Here is a 20,116-nt window from a genome sequence, read left to right as displayed (position 1 = left end):
GGAGGGGAGGGAAATATATCCCTGGTGGTGGGGTCCGTTTTGAGGTGGCGGAAATGACGGCAGATGATACGCTGTATATGGAGGTTGGTGGGATGGTAGGTGAGGACCAGTGGGGTTCTGTCCTGGTGGCGGTTGGAGGGGCGGGGCTCAAGGGCGGAGGAGCGGGAAGTGGAGGAGATGCGGTGGAGGGCATCGTCGATCACGTCTGGGGGGACAGACCCTACCAAGTGCATTAGGGTAATAGAACTGAGAGAGGAATACAATGGTACGCATATGGAAGAAGGTGCACAAAAAGCAAGATTAAAAGCAAGACGCAAGTTTTGCATTTCGAATTACAATGAGGTTAGTAATGTTCATTGCTTTATGGAATTAGTTAGTTGGCAGTTTCCAAATCTGGAAACTCCTAACCATTATCTCTGCTCCTCAAACTATGCCATTACAAGACCTTGCTGACAAGATTGGATATTCAAATGTGTAATTATTAAAACACAACCTCTATTAGAGTAACTTTTTAATTTTACTAGACGTGTGACGTTTCAGTCTGTCACAGAAGTAAAAGCAGAAGCAAGCATTTGTAGGCAGATTGCCTGGGGGAACTGAAGGCCTAGTGGTATTATTACTAGACTACTAATCCAGAGACCCAGGTGATGCACTGGGGATCCAAGTTGTACTAAATTATTCATTTAGTACAACTGCCACACCCTTTGGTTTATTGAGCAGTTTACCCTGCTTATTCCCTATGGGCCCCACTCTATCCTTTGCTAATATTTTGTTGTTAATATGTTTGAAGAACAGTTTACTGTTTGTTTTAGTATCATATGCTATCTTTCCTCATACTTCCTCTTAACCTTCCCTCTTCCAGTCTTAGCCTCTCTCCTGCATTTAAGATATTCTGCTTGATAGGTGAGGGTGATAGGAGTAGAAGTAAGGCCATTCGGCCCATTGATCCACTCCGCCATTCAATCATGGCTGATGGACCTCATTGTGGCAGATGGTGGAATTTGAATTCAGTTACAAAAAAAAATCTGGAATTAAGAGTCTAATGATGTCCATGAAATCATTGTCGATTGTCATGAAAATCCATCTGGTTCACTAAATCCTTTAGCAAACCAAACTGCCACCCCTACCTGGCTTGGCCTAATGTGATTCCAGACCCACAGTAATGTGGTTGACTCTTAACTCCCTCTGGGCAATTAGGACAGGCAGTAAATGCTGGCCAGCTAGCAGCATCCATGACCTATGGTTGCATTTTTAAAAAATTATGGAAATCTGCAGAACAAATTGGTGATTTCAATTACCCTCAAGTAGACTGGGGACAAAGGTAGAGTGTGGAGCACAGAAGGGGAGAAATTCCTATCATGTGTACAGGAAAATGTTCTGGAACAGTGCAGTTCCAGTCTGACCAGGGAGGGAACTGTGCTGGACCTGGTGCCAGGAAATGAAAGGAATACTAGAGTGGGTGAATACTTAAGGAATAGCGATCATAATGCAATAAGGTTCAATATTAAGTTTGAAAAAGATAAAAATCAGTCAATGATTAAGATCCCAGACTGGAAAAGGGCTGATTTTCGGTGTCCAAAAGTTAAACAGGAGCAGGTTGTTTGGAAATTTGGTAAATAAAGCAGTGGATGAAAGTGAGAGAATTTCAAACAAGAGATGAATGGAGTATAAGTGAGGTACATACCCATGAGAAATATATACGGGGTATCCAAAGCTAGAGTGCCCTGGATGGCAAAGGACACTGATGAGTAAATAAGGAAGTAGAAAAGGAGGCAATGATGCATATTTGATTATTAATAGGAACAGAAATCAAGCAGAATATCTTAAATGCAGGAGAGAGGCTAAGACTGGAAGAGGGAAGGTTAAGAGGAAGTATGAGGAAAGATAGCATAATGATACTAAAACAAACAGTAAACTGTCCTTCAAACATATTAACAACAAAATGTTAGCAAAGGCTAGAGTGGGGCCCATAGGGAATAAGCAGGGTAAACTGCTCAATAAACCAAAGGGCGTGGCAGTTGTACTAAATGAATAATTTGCTTCTGATTTTACCAAGTTAGAAAATGGTGATAATGGCCCAGTTAAAAATGTGGGTGTTGAGCAACTGGGCAGGATAGTGAGAGATAAAGAAGAGGTGCTAAAAAGGCTGGCAGCACTCCAGGTAGAGATGTTTCCAGGCCCGGATGGGATACATCCTAGATTGCTGAGAGCGGGAAGGCTGTAATTTACAGAACCATTGACAGAAATTTTCCAGACCTCTCAGAGCACAGGATTAATCCCAGGGCAGTGGAGGATTGCACATGTGACACCGCTGTTTAAGAAAGGGACAAAGGATAATCCAGGAAACTACACTCCGGTCAGTTTGACATCAATAGAGGGAAAACTGACGAGACCATAATATGGGATATGGTACATATACACTCAGAAAAAGAAGATAATATTTGACAGTCAACACAGCTTTGTCATGGGCAGGCTCTTTTTTAGATTACTTACAGTGTGGAAACAGGCCCTTCAGCCCAATTTAAATCTACTTTCATACTTCCTGGTTTAAAGCCCATGAATACCTCCACTTGAATATAGATACATTGGGATGCGCTGACATCAGCTGGCCACAAGATAACGTCTACAGAGGTCACCCTGCACAATGATGGACCACCTGCTGGGTCATGCACAAAATTTAATCTCCTGAGTTGTAGAGATCATCTCCATTTTGAGACACTGTTACAACCTCCTGCCATAGCAGCACTCACGTTTCCCAACAGGACAGACATCACAATGAGCCTTCCTCTGAGCCTGAGGCAGCTTAAGTGGCCACCATCTGGAAGGTTGTGATCAATGTCCCACAGGGCCGCATCCAGATAACTGACCTGGAATTGAGTCCGACATCAGGATCGCGGCCTCACCAGAATCGTAATTGCCGTCCCCTCTATACCAATTCAGCTCTGAAGAAGAGTCATCTAGACTCAAAACATTGGCTTGCTCTCTCTCTCCATGGATGCTGCCTGATCCGCTGTGATCTCCAGCATTTGTTGCTTCCAGTACAGATTCCAGCAGCTGCAGTAATTTGCTCCTACAGAAGAATTCAGCCTTGCATATAGACTCATAGAGATGTACAGCATGGAAACAAACCCTTCAGTCCAATTTATCCATGCTGGCCAGATATCCTAAATTAATCCAGTCCCATTTCCCAGCACTTGGCCCATATCCTTCTAAACCCTTCCTATTCATGTACCCATCCAGATGCCTTTTAAATATTACAATTGTACCAGTCTCCACCACTTCCTATGGCAGCTCATTTCATACACGTACCACCCTTTGAGAGAAAACGTCCCTTAGGTCCCTTTTAAATCATTCCCCTCTCACCCTAAACCTATGCCCTCTCATTCTGGATCTTGTCTGTTAACCCTATCCATGCCCCTCATAATTTTATAAACCTCAATAAGGTCATCCCTCAGCCTCTGACGCTCCAGGAAAAATAGCTCCAGCCTATTCAGACTCTCCCTATAGTTCAAACCCTCTAACCCTGGCAAAACCCTGCCAATATCTCAAAGGGGCTCTTTAATCTCACTTGTTGAAGAGTCACTCTGTTGTTTACACTGTCCTACAGTTTCACAGTTACTGGTTACAGCAACAGCAAACTGAGGGAGAGAATAAAGAACTGTCTTCAGACTTGAGTTACTTTGCTGCACATACAGACAGACAGACTCTGCTTCTTCCAGTCTGGAAACCTTCCTCCCTTGTGTCATTCACACACACCAGCTGTTCAGCTGCCCATGATCCAATCAGAGAGCTGTCACCAGGGTGATAACCCCTGAAATGTACAAGTGGCTACAACTGTACAAACCAATCAGCAGTCTGTTGCCAGCCAAACCTGATACTGCCCAAAATTGCTCGGTGCCATGCTGTCTTATCTCACACAGCCCCGCTGCATGCAAGGCAGCAGTGTAACACAACTCACAGTGAGTTTCAGTAATCTATTATTTGAAGAACAGCAATTTCTTCACCAGCCCATTTACCATTCCAGTCCACAATCAAACGTACATAAAAACAAAAGCTTTTTTTTTGCAGTGATATCCAAAGAATTGTTTCTCAGTAAGAATGAAGAAAGGAAAAATATGGCATTAAGAATAAAGATCTATCATCAAATTTATCCAGAGTCTGATGACTACACAGAAGATTTTATAAACACAAAATCACAGGTGTGGCAGTCACAGGTTGGCACAGTGTTCTTTGATGAATGGTCTCTAGTCAAGCACTTGTATTTACAAAATGAGACTCTTCATTCTGGACTGGGATTGAAATCAATAAATTGTTGGGCATGAAGAGAATCAAAGTCTTGCCAGTGGAAAAGAAAATAGAGTCAAAATAAAAGACCAGTCACAACCATGTTGAATGGAGGCTTGAAGATTAGGGGGGGCTGGGGTGGGGAGGAATGTGGAGGTTCAGGGTCCATAAGGGGAGGTAGGGCTAAATGGCCTAATCCTGCTCCTAACCTCTATGATATTTGTGGGGCTTTCAACCACATGTTGACATGTTGCAACATGAAGCCCTGTAAAAACCCTGAGGCATTTTGTTCCCAATTCAGTTTTATTTCTGTTGATTTTTAGATTAGATTAGATTCCCTACAGTATGGAAACAGGCCCTTCGGCCCAACCAGTCCACACCGACCCTCTGAAGAGTAACCCACCCAGACCCATTTCCTTCTGACTAATGCACCTAACATTATGGGCAATTCAGCTAACCTGCACATCTTTGGACTGTGGGAGGAAACCAGAGCACCCGGTGGAAACCCACGCAGACATGTGGAGGATGTGCAAACTACAGACAGTTGCCCGAGGCTGGAATCGAACCTGGGACCCTGGCGCTGTTCCAATCATCTCCCTTCACATCTTGAAAGTGGAGGCGGGGTCACTCTATTCCCACTTTCCCTACTCCCCTCTCCCCACCCCACAACAAAAAAGAGAAAATTATTTCCAGCGCGTTTTCAAAAAAAAACTCCGAATTTTTTTATCCACCCTTAAGCCAGGATTCACCGAGATGCTGTTCCTATGCATTAATAGCAAAAGGAAGCATTACCCTCAGTTCACTCATAACTGTCCAGAGATCCACTTCTCAAAGTCCCTCTGCTGGGCACCCAGCTCTGGTTACCAAGCGTCTCTGTTTCCCTTCACACCACTTGACAACTTTCAACAGTCTCTATCAGCCACTGCTGCTGCCTGTTTTTGAAAAGAATAACTTTCCCTTTATAGAAAAGCACCAGGCCGAATGCCAAACCAGTCTCCGTGCTCATCAGCTCCTGTACACCCCACCTCCCCCTCTCTGCCTTGCTATCAAGCAGAGTGTGGCGGCTAATGAATCCAGTGTTATCTACCCATATTCAGAGACAGTTGTGGTGAAAATATTTCCTTCAGGAAGTCATCTTGACCTTCATTGATGCACCTCTCTTCCTGACGCCAGAATTTTCTGGAACTTTCTTGCAATGAGCTATGTTGCCTTTTATAACAGCATCTTCACCCCTCTCTCAGCAAAGCAACGAGTGTTTGACGGAATCAATCTGTGTCTTTTATTTCTGACTTCTTCCTGTGGAGGTGCCGGTGTTGGACTGGGGTGGACAAGGTCAGAAGTCACATGACACCAGGTTATAGTCCAACAGGTTTATTTAAGTCATAAGCTTTCGGAGTGTAGCCCCTTCGTCAGGCGAAGCAATGCTTGTGATTTCAAATAAACCTGTTGGACAATAACCTGGTGTCGTGTGACCTCTGACCTCTTGCTTGGTGAGAGTCTCTCCACATGACAGAATTCCTGCCTGGCCTCCATCACTGTGCCCTCCTGAAAGGGTGGAATGGTCGTTCAGTGCTTAGCACTGTTACCTCACAGCACCAGGAACCCGGGTTCAATCCTACTTCTGGGCGACTGTCTATGTGGCGCTTGCAAATTCTCTCTGTGCCTGCGTGGGTTTGCTCCAGTTTCCTCCCACAGTCCGAAGATGTGCAGGTTAGGTGGATTGGCCACGCTAAATTGCTCAAATGTTCAGGGATGTGCAGAGTGGGTGGAATAGCCATGGGAAATACTGGGTTACAAGGATGGGGTGGGTGTGGGTGGGCTGCTCTTCGGAGGGGTGGTGTGGACGCGATGGGTCAAATGGCCTGATTCCATACTGCAGTTTCTATGATTCTATGAAATCTTCAGCTTTTAAATCCCGCTGGTTTCATATCCCTTGACCAAAATCACGGACATGGAATTTCTGCTCGTGGCTGCTTGCTGTGTACATATTGCTTACTATATTTCCTACATTGTAACAGCGTCTACACTTCAACAGTACTTCAATGATTGTTAAGTGCTTTGAGTTGCCCAGGGGTTGTAAAAGAGGCTAGATAAATGTTAGCTCTTTCTTTAATCATCTCTTCCTTGAGTAGTCCCTTCCATATTATTCTGACAGGGTTCAGTACTGGTTCAAAATTATATTTACTAGCTATGATTCATCCACCTTTCTCATCAAATATTGAAAAGAAAATTATTTTTAATCAGACATACCTTTGGGGCAGGAGGAACGTGAACCTTGATTTCAGGTCCAAAGTTGAGGGCACTACCACTGTGCCACAATAGCCCTTTAAGTGAATCTGAATATTGCTTAATAAATACATTTTGTTGAAGGTTTTCATCTTGCACCATTCAGGACGCTTCAAAAGAATGTAAATTTAAGTGGGGGAGGGGCAACAGCATAAAAGATATTACTCTTTGGGTCAAAGTTTGAAGGAAGTACTGCTGCCCTATCAGAACAGCATGGAAGGAATTACTCACAAGAAAAAAAGGTGATTAAAATGGACCGTCATCCTGAACTTTATACAGCTGATTTTCTCCTTGAATTTGTATTCTTGTATCCTGATGTGAGCAAAATGAAAAACGTTTACTATATGTGTAGTTGTAAAGCAATACTCAAGTTCGATATTACCAAATAACTATTTGAATATGAAATGTTGACATGATTTTGGTCTTCACCAATCATTGACTCCATTTACACCGCTTGATGCCTCAGAAAGACAACCATCATCAAAGACTCTTCCCACACTGGTTGTAATCCCATCCGTCAGGCAGAAGATATAAAAGCTTAAACACATATAGCAACAGGTTCAAGAACAGCTTCTTCCCCGCTGTTATTAGATTTATGAATGGACCTCTCAAATTGCAAATTTAATGTTGATCTGCTTTTTGTGCACCTTTGCAGCTGTATTCCTCGCTCTGCTCGATCACCCTCTGATCCTTCTGTCTTTGTATGTTATGATCTGCCTGTACTGCAGGCAAAACAAAACTTTTCACTGTTTTAGGTACATGCAACAATAATAATCAAATTAAGTCTGGACTCTGGATGTCAGGTCTGGTGGTTTCTGGTGGGGGTATAGTGTTGCCACCAGTACTCTTTACTATTCTTTTAAATAAATAATAATGCTTTAAACAGACCCTGATAGCATACTGTAACAAAAAAAAAAATCAAAGGTCAATGGAAACTTACATCGGAAACTTATCAAACTAATGTTGCCAAGTGTGATGATGCAGGACTTGCCTGTGGTACCCAACCCTGTCACAAAAGGCCAATCTTCTTTCTACACGGAATCTGAGGGCCTATTCAGTTATCAGTGATATAGGATAAACCATCGGTGAATCTTAACAGGAGAGCCTTACAGAAAGAGACAGTAATCTGAGGTCTCTTTGATACGTGTGAAAGAATCTGGCGCAAATCAAAGCAGAGCATTTGAACGTTCCATGGAGCCCTGGCTAATATTTATCCCTCAACCAACACCTGCACATCACCCAAATAAATCATGTGGACATTGACCCATTTGAGGGACTGTGTGCAAATTGGCTGCCATTTTTCCGGTATTACATTGGTTCAAAAATCATACGCCAGTTTGCAATGTCCACATCTTACATGAGTCACACAAAAGGTCAGTATACAGACACAGAAAGTAATCAAGGAGGCTAACCAAATGTTGGTCTTTATTAGACATGGATGAAGAAGACAATTAAAAAAGACTTGCTACTTCAACCACATCTTAGATCCTGCATGAAATTTTGGTCACTTAACAGAGGGAGGGACATCCTTGTACTGGAGCAGTTCAGATAACTTAACTTGGCCATTCCTTGGAATGACGGAGATGTCTTTGGAGGCAAGGTTGAGCAGGTTGGGCCCAAATTCATTGGAGTTCAAAAGAATGAGAGGCAATTCTATTGAAACGTTTAACAATTCTGAGGGGCCTTGGCAGGGTGGGTGATCCTGAGAAGCTGTTTCCTTTTGTTAGGGGAATCTAGAACTAGAGAGTTTCAAAACAGGGATCTTCCATTTAGTTTACACTATCAATATCCTGGCGGGGGGGGTTACCATTGACCAGACACTGAATTGGACTCATCATACATAAACAGGGGCTGCAGAGGTAGGTCAGAGGTGAGGAATATTGCTGTGAGTAACTCACTGCCTGACTCCCAAAGCCTGTCCACCATCTACAAGGCAGCATCCAAGGAGCAGGAGAATCAACGTTTCGGGCATGAGCCCTTCTTCAGGAGAAGGGCTCATGCCCGAAACGTCGATTCTCCTGCTCCTTGGATGCTGCCTGACCTGCTGCACTTTTCCAGCAACACATTTTCAGCTCTGATCTTCAGCATCTGCAGTCCTCACTTTCTCCTACCATCTACAAGGCACAAGTCAGGAGTGTGATGGAATACTCCCCCCACACAAGAAACTTGCCACCATCCAGGACAAAGCAGTCCACTTGATTGACTCCACATCCACAAGCATCCACTCCGTGCACCACTGACGTTGAGTAGCAGCAATGCGTACCATCTACTGCAGAAATTCACAACACCTTCAAAACCCACAACCACTTCCATCGAGAAGGACAAGGGCAGCAGGTACACGGGAACACCACCACTTGCAGGTTCCCCTCCAAGCCACTCACCATCCTGACATGGAAATATATCGCTGTTCCTGGATCAAAATCCTGGAAATCCCTCCTTAAGGGCATCATGGGTCAACTTATACCACGTGGACTGCAATGGTTCAAGAAGGCAGCTCACCACCACATTCTCAAAGGGCAACTGGGGAGCCGGCAATAAATGCTGACCCAGCCATCATGTCATTAGGTAGCCGAAAGGGTACAGTCCAGGTAGGTGAGGCATTAAGGTACCAAGTGGTGAAAGAGGGTGGTGGATGGTAGTTGAATGGATGAAGGGTGAAGTGGGTGGAGTGGAGGGTTGGATAGCCCAAGTGTATGAGCAGATAGGTTCCTAGGTGAGGCTGTGGGTAGGGTTCTTAGTGAATAAACTAGGAGTTGGATGGGTGAGAAGGTAGAATTCTTGACTGGTTGCGGCATTAAGTTGTTGGGTAGTCAGTGACGAGCTGAAAATGTGTTGCTGGAAAAGCGCAGCAGGTCAGGCAGCATCCAAGGAACAGGAGAATCGATGTTTCGGGCATTAGCCCTTCTTCAGGAATCAGATTCCTGAAGAAGGGCTAATGCCCGAAACATCGATTCTGCTGCTCCTTGGATGCTGCCTGACCTGCTGCGCTTTTCCAGCAACACATTTTCAGCTCTGATCTCCAGCATCTGCAGTCCTCACTTTCTCCTATCATAGTCAGTGAGTCGCGGACAGGGGTTGGAATGACTAAGGGAGTAGAGTGGGTCAGGGTGACTCCGTTTGGATCATGGAGCATGGGTTAGCAGGGTAGGTTGTAATTGGGGATGTTTGAACGGAGGTAGTTAGGTCATGGGTATGCCGGAGTGGTGGGGAGAGACATCTGGGTCAGTTGGCAAGACTCTGGATGAGACCAGCTTTGCTTCCCAGTTTATACATCAGTCATGCTGCATTGCCAATGGTTTAATTCAGGTTTTTGGAGATCCGTTTGAAAAATATTATCAAATACAGCTTCCAGCCTGTAACCTGATGCTCTCGGGGACATAAATGATCCCACAGTGCTAACTCAAAGTGCAGAAAACTTCTCCCCATAACCTAGAGCAATATTGAGATGTGATTATGATCCTGGAATCTTTCAGGACACAAACTGGCCATGGCATTTTTGACAAAGTAACCGCACTCCAAAAGGTTTGGCCATAAGGCATCTTACGGCATCCTGGAAAGGCATGAAGGCGCTACACAAATGCAAGTTTCTCTTTCTTTCTATTGGTGCTCAGTTACAGGTTCCGCTGGGCTGGGGGAAGGGAAGAGGACTGGGAAAGAGGCGAGGGGAAGCTGACAAGACAGCAGCTGGACTTCTCATCACAGCTCGCCAGCAATAAACCTGAGTCAGAGTCCGGGCCCTTGCACAGCAGGACAAATGGGTTCACAACCTTCAACAGGGCCAGCCGAACTCAAACAGCAGGTGACAGGGAGGAATGCCAAACAGGCAGCCAACAGCTAAATTTGGCTCTGTCACCATCCCACCCTCACCCCCTGAATCCTCCTTCTCTCCCCACCCCCAATCCATTCCCCTGGATACTCAGCCACAACTGGTGGAACTGCTGCCCCCTAGTGAGCTGTAGCTGCCTTTGCTCTTAATAAACTGAAAAGTATATGGCAAGGACAGTAAGACATGCATTCACGTAGCACCTTCTGTGACCTCAAGGACGTGCTCTTGGTGAATACTTTTGACTCTTGGGTACTGTTGAAAATCTGAGACTCTCTCCTGCAACAAACAATGGAGGCTGGGAGCAAATAAAAAACCTCAAAACTGAGAACGAGGCTTTTATATTATTCATTTGCAGCATGTGGATATCGCTGCTTGTCCTGTCCATTTATTGCCCATCCCTATTTGCTAGGAAGGCAATTAAGAGTCAACCACATTGGAGTCACATGTAGGCCAGACCAGTTAGGCATGGTAGTTTCCTTCCCTGAAGGGCGTTCATGTGCCAAATGGGTTTTTCCACACCAGTGATTCACATTCATCATTAGACTCTCAATTCTAGGCTTTTATTGAATTCAAATCTGACTATCTGCCATGGTGGGATTCAAACCCAGGTCCCCAGAACTTTACTTAGGTCTCAGGATTAGTAGACCAGCGCTAACACCACTAGGCCATCACCTCCCCTATTGAGGGACATGGGGCAGGCACAGGTAAATGGGACTTACCTGGGACAAATCAGCCACAATCCAAGTGAGCGGCTGAAGTAGCTGCATGGTCTGCCTCTGCTCCCCGGACAGCCAATTTGCACACAGCAAGATCCCACACAAAGCTACGAATAAATGACCATGTCTTCTGACTTAATGAAAGGTTGTCAACAAATCATACACTTTCCTTTCCTCGCTGCACAGGCACTTTCTGATCTCTAATGGAAGACCAACATTTTCTGTTAACCTTGATTCACAGCCCCTGCAGACTTTGCCTTCATCTCTTTTTGCTGGTGTTAGTTAAGGAATAAACCAGAATTCTAAGTTAAACAGGCGCTCGGTTTAGCATCTCACCAGAAAGACAGCACCGTGGAGGGTGCAGAAGAGATTTACCAGGATGCCACTTGGATTGGAGAGCTAGAAGAATTCAGGTTACTTTCTCTGGAGTGGCGGAAGCTGAGGGGAGACTTGATGCAAGTCTATAAAATTATGGGATGCATTGATTGGGTTGACAGTCGGAATCTTTTTTCCAGAGTTGAAATGTCTAATACTCGGGGGCATGCATTTCAGGAGAGAGGGGGAAAGGTTCAAAGGAGATGTGAGGGGTAAAGTTTTTTTTTACCTGGAGAGTGGTAGGAGTCTGGAACGTGCTGCCAAGGTGGTGGTGGAGTAAGATATGATGGGGGGGTGGGCTTCAAGGGACTTTTGGATAAGCAGACAAATAAGCAAGGAATGGAAGGATATGGACCATAGGCAGGCAGAAGGGATTAATTTAATTCGACCTCATGCCCGGCACAACACTGTGGGCCAAAGGGCCCATTCCTGTCTTGTATAGTTCAATGTTCTATGTTATATACAGACAGTGCAGCACATCTTCAGTACAGCACTAAAGGCTGACAATAAGTGTGGGGTAAGAGAGGGACTGTACTCCAGTCTGAACCATTACCTTTGAAAGAGGTGGAAGGACAAGGCAAAAAGCTGGTCTCTCACCAGCCCTGGATAACGGGAAGGAGTGAGCAGGTGCACTCAATTTCCAATAAACCAGGAGGTGGTAAATGATGTTGCTGTTGCATATGCCACAATGAGGAAATGTGGCAAGGTGAGTGATGGAGGTGAGACAGCCAGGAGGAAGGAGAAGAGGAAAGGTGGAGGAAAGGTGAAAGAAAGGTGGAAAAAACAGTGGGGAGAGATGAAACATCTCCAGCAAGGCTGGTATCCTGTCACCAAGTCACCTTTTATTGTACTTGACACTGGTCCAGCTCCCCCAGAGCCAGGTCTCAGAGTGAACAGAACCTCTGATACTTCTGTTTATATCTGTCAGCCAGGGCTCCCTGATTGAAATAGGTTAACAGCCCCAATCAGGGAACTCATATTCTATGAGGTCCACCTGGTTAACCTCATTACAATCACTACAAGATATTCAAACATAGTTGGATTGGAAAAGGAATGGCACCTGACCAGAGGAGACGGAGAAAGGTAATCAATTGGCATTGCTGATTATCCTAAGGGGGAGAAGCCCAGTGAGAAAGATTAGACCTTACCTCTTAGACAGGTCACAGGGTTAAAGTTTTGAACATGTTTTCACAACGTGCTGTCTACAGTATCAAAAACAACATAGATTTATGTAGCAGCTTGGATGCAGTGAAACACATCAAAGCACCTCACAGGAGTATGATCAGTTTGCTACCGAACCATGTAAGGACAACTGATCAAAAGCTTGGTCAAAACGTTGGAGTGACTTGAAGCACAAGGGAGTGTGTGGTAGGCAGGGAGGCCAAGAGTATTAGGGAAGGAATTCCAAAACTTGAGGACAAAAACAGTGGAGTTTGCACATTCTTCCTGTGTCTGTGCGGGTTTCCTCCAAGTGCTCCGGTTTCCTCCCACAGTACAAACTGACCACTTACAGTGGAGCGATGGAACATTATGGAGAATTGAAGGATTGTTAGGGATGAACAAGAGGCCAGAGTTGGGGGACAGCAGAATTCCTGGACAGTTAAAGGATTAAAGGAGACTAAAGAGATCCTGAGGGCAGTGGAGACATGGAAACATTTGAAAACAAGGAATGAACATTTTAAGATCAGCATGTGCTGCTTTGGATTTAGTGGATTGGAGATGTGAGACTCGTCAGAAATGTATTGGGATAGGGCTTTAGTACTCTCTGAGTTACACAGACAAGCAACCGATCACGCAAATAAATGACACAAGCACAGACTCACCGATATCGTTCACAAGAGAAATTGGGTCAGGTGTACCCAGAGTGGCTTCAAACTCCTCCTGCAGACGATAAGCCCGCTGGAGTAAAGACTCCAGTTTGTGTATGAATTCTGCACTAATTATGTCCTATTGGAGGCAAAAAGAGATGGGGAACATCAGTTAGTACAGGCCTCCTGAATGTTAGTCAGATAATTTACCGTCGCTCAGTTGAGGATTCAATGCCCACTCCAGAATCTTGAACTCATAGTCCAAGCTGACAGTGTTGCAGAAACCCTGAACTGTTGGAAGTTGGAAGGACACAGGAGATCCCACAGCACTACTCTGAAGAACAGCAATGGAGTTCTCCCCAGTGTCCTGTTTAATATTTGTTCATTCAAATCAGGAGATAAAACCACGGAAGCATTTTCCAACATCACTGCAAATAGACCAGCTGTAATTTTAAACTTATGACTCATTGTTATGAACTCCCTTCAACAAGGAAATAATTTCTACTCCATCAATCCTTTATCATCTTAAACATCCAATTAGCTAATCCACATTCTATACAATCCAACGTCTTTAGTCCATCTTGCACCAGTTAGTCACATCTCTTCCAAGTGCAGTTAAACTCTTCCTGAGATGTGGTGCATGATTGCTTTAGATTCAGTTTAATCAGATGTAACCATCTGAAGCAAAATTTGTAGAGATAAAGGCTGATGGTTTATTTATTCTTTCATAAGACATGTGTATCTCTGGCAGGGGTAGCATTTGTTATCCACCCCTAGTTGCCCTGGAAACGATCGACTTTCTCACCAGTTCAGAGTCAAATGCATTACTGTGGATGGGCCTGGAGTCACATATATGCCAGTCCAGGTAGGGATGTCACATTTTCTCCCCTGAAGGACAGTAGTGGAGCAGACAGGTTTTTACAGCTATTGGTAGTGGTCACATAGTTACCAATAGATAAGCTTTTAATTCAGATTTTTATAAAATACACATTTCACCATCTGCCCTGCTGGGATTTCAACCCATGTCTCTTAAAATTAGCAGGAGGTTCGGGCATTCTAGATTACGAGGCCAACACTATTACCATTATCTCGTGCATTATAACGTTCATAACATTTTAGAAGTATTTCATTGGCTCTAAAGCAATGGAGATGACAGAAGATCACAAGAAGTGAATCAAAGAATTCCTACAGTGTGGAAACATGCCAATTGGTCCAACAAGTCCACAGCGACCCTCCAAAGAGTATCCCACCCAGACCCATTCCCCTATCCTATTACTTTACATTTCCCCTGTCTCATGCACCTAACCTATATATTCATGAACACTATGGGCAATTCAGCATGGCCAGTTCACCTAACCTACACATCTTTGCTCTCTGGGAGGAAACCGGAGCACCCAGAGGAGACCCACGCAGACATAGAGAGAATGTGCAAACTCCACACAGACAGTTGCCCGAGGCTGGAATCGAACCTGAATGCCTGGCGCTGTGAGGGAGCAGTGCTAACCACTGAGCCACCGTGCTGCTCCAAAGCCATTGTGCCAAGTGCTCTACAAATGCAAAGACTTTTCTTTATCCTTTATGAAAGTGCCCCTTGCTCCTCTTCCATAAGTCCATGGCCCTTGAGAGGTGAATGTAATGCATAGTTGAGATATAATCTTCGTTCAGAGTTAACATTATTTATTCTGATATGTAAATATAAGCCCTGATCAGCCAAATTGACAACTGATTCAAAGAAGAACCGGTAATTGTATCTGAGTGCTCTCTCCTACCATTGCTAATGGGTTCCATGCATTCTGTATATATCTCATTCTTCCTATTCCAGACAAGCACTGCCTTTCATTTATCCACATTAAAATCCATTAACTCTCCACACAGCTTCAAGTCAGAAGTAAATATGCTAACACTGAAGTCCTATGCTCAATTATTTATGGAAAGTGCAAACATGAGATATTGTGCTAAAATGTATTAGTTCATGGGATGTGAATGTCACTTGGTAAGTCAGCATTTATTGCTCATCCCTAATAGCCCCAGGTAAGGTGGTGGTGAGCTGTCTTCTTAAATACTACAGTCCACGCGGTGCTGGTACACCCCAGAAGAGAGTTCGAGGATTTTGACCCAGCAACAATGATGAAGCGACAAGTTCCAGGTCAGATAAATTTAACTTGGAGGGGGAACTTGGATGTTGTGGCATTTGCATGCATCTGCTGTTCTTGTCCTTCTGGTTAAAGTAATAGGTTTGGAAGGTGCTACTGAAGAAAATTTGGTGAGTGACTACTGTGCATTTCATAGATGTAGTGGTGAGCATGAATGTTTACAGTGATGAATATGGCGTCAATCTAGTGGCCTGCTTTGTTCTGGATGATGTCGAGCTTCTTGAGTGTTGTTGGAGCTACAACCATCCAGGCAAGTGGGGAGCATCCCATTACACTCCTGACTTGTGCCTTGTAGATGGCAGACAAAGTCTGGGGAGCCAGAGGTAAGGTATTCACTGCTGCAATCCTAGCCTTTGACCTGTTTTTGTTTAGCCACAGTATTTATATGACTTGTTCAGTTCAGTTTCTGATCTAAGGTAATCCAAAGGATGTTTGAAAACACACTCCTGTAGAACTGCATAAGTTCATGATTGAGAAAGAGTCTATTTAAGACCATAAAACCACAAGAAATAGGAACAGGAGGAGGTCATTTACCCCCTCAAGCATGCTCCACCATTCAACAGGATCCAACATTCCTCACATCCACTTTTCTGCCTTTTCCCCATAACCCTTGATTCCCCTCCTGATCAAGAATCTATCTATCTATCTCAGCCTTAAATATACACAAGGACTCTGCCCCCACAGCTCTCTTTGGGGAGGAGTCCAAAGACTGCAAACCTTCTAAGAGAAGAAATTCCTCCTCATCTCAGTCTTAAATCGGTGCCCCTTTATTCTGAGACTATTCCCTCTGGCCCTCGACACTCCCATGAGGGAAACATCCTCTCAACATTTACCCTGACAAGCCCCTTAAGAATCCTATGCTACAATTTGTCATTAGCTTCCACTTTCAACAATGCATGCTTTAGCTCAGTTGATAACACGCTTGTCTTTGATTGAAGGTTACGGATCACACGGTTCACGTGCGACTCAGAGGCTTGAGTATTTAATCCAGATCACACTCCAGTGCATGTCAACCTGTCTAAAGCAAATCTAACGCCAGTGTCCACCATCTCTCAGTTAATAGCACTCCCACCACTGAGTTCAGATGTCAGATTTTAGATCCCAGGGTAGGGGAGTCCAAAATTAGAGGTAATAGGTTCAAGGTGAGAAGGGAAAAAGATATAAAAGGGACCTGAGGGGCAATTTTTCCATGCAGAGGGTGGTGCGTGTTTGGAATGAGCTGCCAGAGGAAGTGGTGGAGGCTGGTAGAATTACATCTAAAAGGCATCTGGATGGGTATATGAATAGGAAGGATTTACAGGGATATGGGCCAAATGCTGGCAAATGGGACTAGATTAATTCAGGATATCTGGTCAGCCTGTATGTGTTGGACTGAAGGGTCATGCTATATGACACTATGACTTGATGACTCTACTTAAATATACCATTCTAGAAACCTGAGCACCAAATCTAGGTTGCCTCTCCACTGCAGTACTGAGAGAGTGCTACACTGTCAAAGGTTGCCATCTTTCAGAAAAGATGTTAAATCGAATGGATTGTAAAGATCCCAAGAGCAAGACAACTCTCCCCAGGTTCCCACACAATAGTGATCCCATAATGAAAATCACAAAAATACAGATTATCTTGTCATTATCACATTCCTGCTTCACAGAATCGTAGACTTGTTATGACACAGAAGGAGGCCAATCAGCCCATCATGTCTGCACTGTCTCTATTGTCTAGTCCAGCTTTATTACCTAAGTGCCAATCTCCTGCCTTTATCCCCATATCCTTGCACACCATTACTATCCTCAATGTACTTTCCTCAGTCAATACTCAATGGAGATTAGAAGGCTGAGGGGGAATCTAATTGAAACTTACAGAATACTGGATGGTCTGGACACAGTGGATGTTGGGAAGATGTTTCCATTGAGAGGGCACAACCTTAGAGTAACGGGAAGGCCTTTTAGAAAGGTGATAAGGAGAACATTCTTCAGCCAGAGAGTGGTGAATCTATGGAACTCACTGCCACAGAAGGCAATGGAGGCTAACTCATTGAGTGTATTTAAGATGGCGATAGATAGGTTTTTGATTATCAAGGGGATCAAGGGTTACAAGGAGAAGGTGGGAGAATGGTGTTGAGAAACGTATCAGCCATGATTGAATGGCAGAGCAGACATGATGGGCTGAATGGCCTAATTTCCTCTCCTATGTCTTATAGTCTTAAAGACATTCAATGCTCCTCTTGAATGCCTCAATCGAATCTGCCTCCACCACCACATTTCCAGGCAATGCATTCCGCACCCTAACTACTCACTCTGTGAAAAAGATTCGTCTCACATCGCCTTTGCTTCATTTGCACATCTCTAAAGCTGCGCCCTCAGCTTCGCCGTTCTTTTAGAAGCGGAACAGCTTCACCCAATCCACTCTGTCCAGCCTGTCCATGGTTTTGGAAAGTTGTATCGAATCCCTTTCAGCCTTCTCTCTAAGGAGATCAGTCAGAAATTCTTCAATCTGTCCTCGTTGCTGAAGGTTCTCATAGCTGGAACTATTCTAGTGAATCACTTCTGTTTGTGGGAGCTTGCTGTGCCCGATTACTTTGCTGCATTTCAAGAGTAACTGAAAAATACTGCTTTGTTTATTCACTCAGGGGATGTGGGCATCTCTGGACAGGCCAGCATTTATTGCCCAGAGGCAGTTAAGAGTCAATCATATTGCTATGGGTCTGAAGTCACATGTAGGCCAGACTAGGTGAGGATGACAGTTTTCCTTCCTAAAGGACATTAGTGAAACCAGGTGGGTTTTTCCCAATAATCGATAATGGATTCATGGTCATTACTAGACTCTTAATTCCAGATCTTTTTATTGAATTCAAATTTCACCATTTGCCAGGGCAGGATTTGAACCTCCATATGCTGAAACTCTGGCGTGCACAATGCTGCAGCTCATGTTTGGTGTTGTCCTCTCTTTGCTGGGCCTTACCTCCACTGTTTCTTCTGCTATTGCGTCTCCAGCCCCCAGTTTGACAGCGGTGCAGTTCGCCTCATCCTCCACCTGTCTGCTACGGAAAGACAAAGCCTGCTCCCAACGCTGAAGAGCTTCCTCAAACAGCTCCATCCCTGCATTGGGGGGGGAGGGGCGGGTGTGACAGTCAGAGGGAACAGCAAGACCTTGGTTACCAGCACAAATCGTGGAGAGACTTCACATTTTTAAAACAGCCACAGCGACCGAGGAGAGAACACATCCATTGAAATTACAAATGACTGCTCTCTCAGTAAAAGACCCCAAAGCGGGACATGAAGATAATCTCCTTGGTCTCCTAGACTATTTCTATTCCTCAAACTAACAGTAGATGACTGCAGTTGCCGGCAAGCTGCCACTGTTAGAAGGTCAGCAGGTTCTGGCAGCATCTGTGGAGAAAGAAACAGAGGTCATGTTTCGAGTTCCAATATGACTCTCTTTCAGAACTGAACGTTGCTGGACTGTGTTCTGAAGACTCACCCTGGCCTCGAAACGGATTCTCTCTCTGCGGATGGTGCCAGACCAGCTGAGTTCCTCCAGCTTTCCCTCTGTCTGTTTCAGTTTTCCTGCATTCGCAACAGTCTGCTTGTTTATTGGTGGGATCTTGCTGTGCACAAACCGACTCTGACCTAGGGTGCAACTGTGAGGGCACTTCATTGGCTGTGAGGACATTCCGCATGTTGTGTAGAGTGCCTCCTCATTGGCAGTCTTAGCCAGGTGATACCTGGGATGAGAAGCTCAGTACGTTAGGCCACTTTTGTAATACTGCGTTCAATTCTGGTCTCTCTCCTATAGGAAAGACGTTGTGAAACTTGAAAAGGTTCACAAAATATTCACAAGGATGTTGCCAGGGTTGGAAGGTTTGAGCTATAGGGAGAGGGTGAACTGGCTGGGGCTGTTTTCCCTGGAGCGTCGGAGGCTATGGGGTAACCTTATAGAGGTTTACAAAATTATGAGGGGCATGGATAGGATAAATAGGCAAGGTCTTTCCCCTGGGGTGAGGGAATCCAAAACAAGAGGGCATAGGTTTAATGTAAGAAGGGAAAGATTTAAAAAGGACCAAACGGGCAACGTTTTCACACAGAGGGTGGTGCGTGTATGGAATGAGCTGCCGGAGGAAGTGGTGGAGGCTGGTATAGTTACAGCATTTAAAAGGCATCTGGATGGGTACAGGAATAGGAAGGGTTTACAGGGATATGGGACAAATGCTGGCAAATGGGACTAGATTAATTTTGGATAGCTGGTCGGCATGGACGAGTTGGACTGAAGGGTCTGTTTCCGTGCTGTACATCTCTGTGACTCTATTGGCCCTGCAGAAGAACAAAAGAGTGATAGAATTGAAAATGTTTGACTGGGTTTGATACTGCTGAAAATGTGTTGCTGGAAAAGCGCAGGAGGTCAGGCAGCATCCAAGGAGCAGGAGAATCGACGTTTCGGGCATGAGCCCTTCTTCAGGAATGAGAAACGTGTACCAAGCAGACTAAGATAAAAGGTAGGAAGGAGGGACTTGGGGGAGGGGCGTTGGAAATGCGATAGGTGGAAGGAGGTTAAGGTGAGGGTGATAGACCGGAGTGGGGGTGGCGGCGGAGAGGTCAGGAAGATGATTGCAGGTTAGGAAGGCGGTGCTGAGTTCGAGGGATTTGACTGAGACAAAGTGGGGGGAGGGGA

General features: G+C 44.8%; 1 protein-coding gene across 1 annotated transcript in view; it reads right to left on the bottom strand.

Annotated features, from left to right (window-relative positions):
* Positions 1-20,116, bottom strand: part of miga1 (mitoguardin 1) — a 115,600-nt gene that overhangs the window by 62,875 nt on the left and 32,609 nt on the right. The window contains exons 5-8 of the mRNA XM_043700081.1: positions 18,929-19,108; positions 18,771-18,837; positions 18,410-18,546; positions 13,311-13,434 (exon numbers count right to left, since the gene is read on the bottom strand). Coding sequence (XP_043556016.1) covers positions 13,311-13,434; positions 18,410-18,546; positions 18,771-18,837; positions 18,929-19,108 — 508 coding nt within the window. The remainder of the gene's footprint in view (positions 1-13,310; positions 13,435-18,409; positions 18,547-18,770; positions 18,838-18,928; positions 19,109-20,116) is intronic.

The sequence above is a fragment of the Chiloscyllium plagiosum genome, chromosome 11 (assembly GCF_004010195.1).
Source record: "Chiloscyllium plagiosum isolate BGI_BamShark_2017 chromosome 11, ASM401019v2, whole genome shotgun sequence".
In the NCBI taxonomy this organism is placed as follows: domain Eukaryota; kingdom Metazoa; phylum Chordata; class Chondrichthyes; order Orectolobiformes; family Hemiscylliidae; genus Chiloscyllium; species Chiloscyllium plagiosum.
Note: the sequence above shows the minus strand (reverse complement) of the source record. Positions and strands in the feature narration are given on the sequence as shown.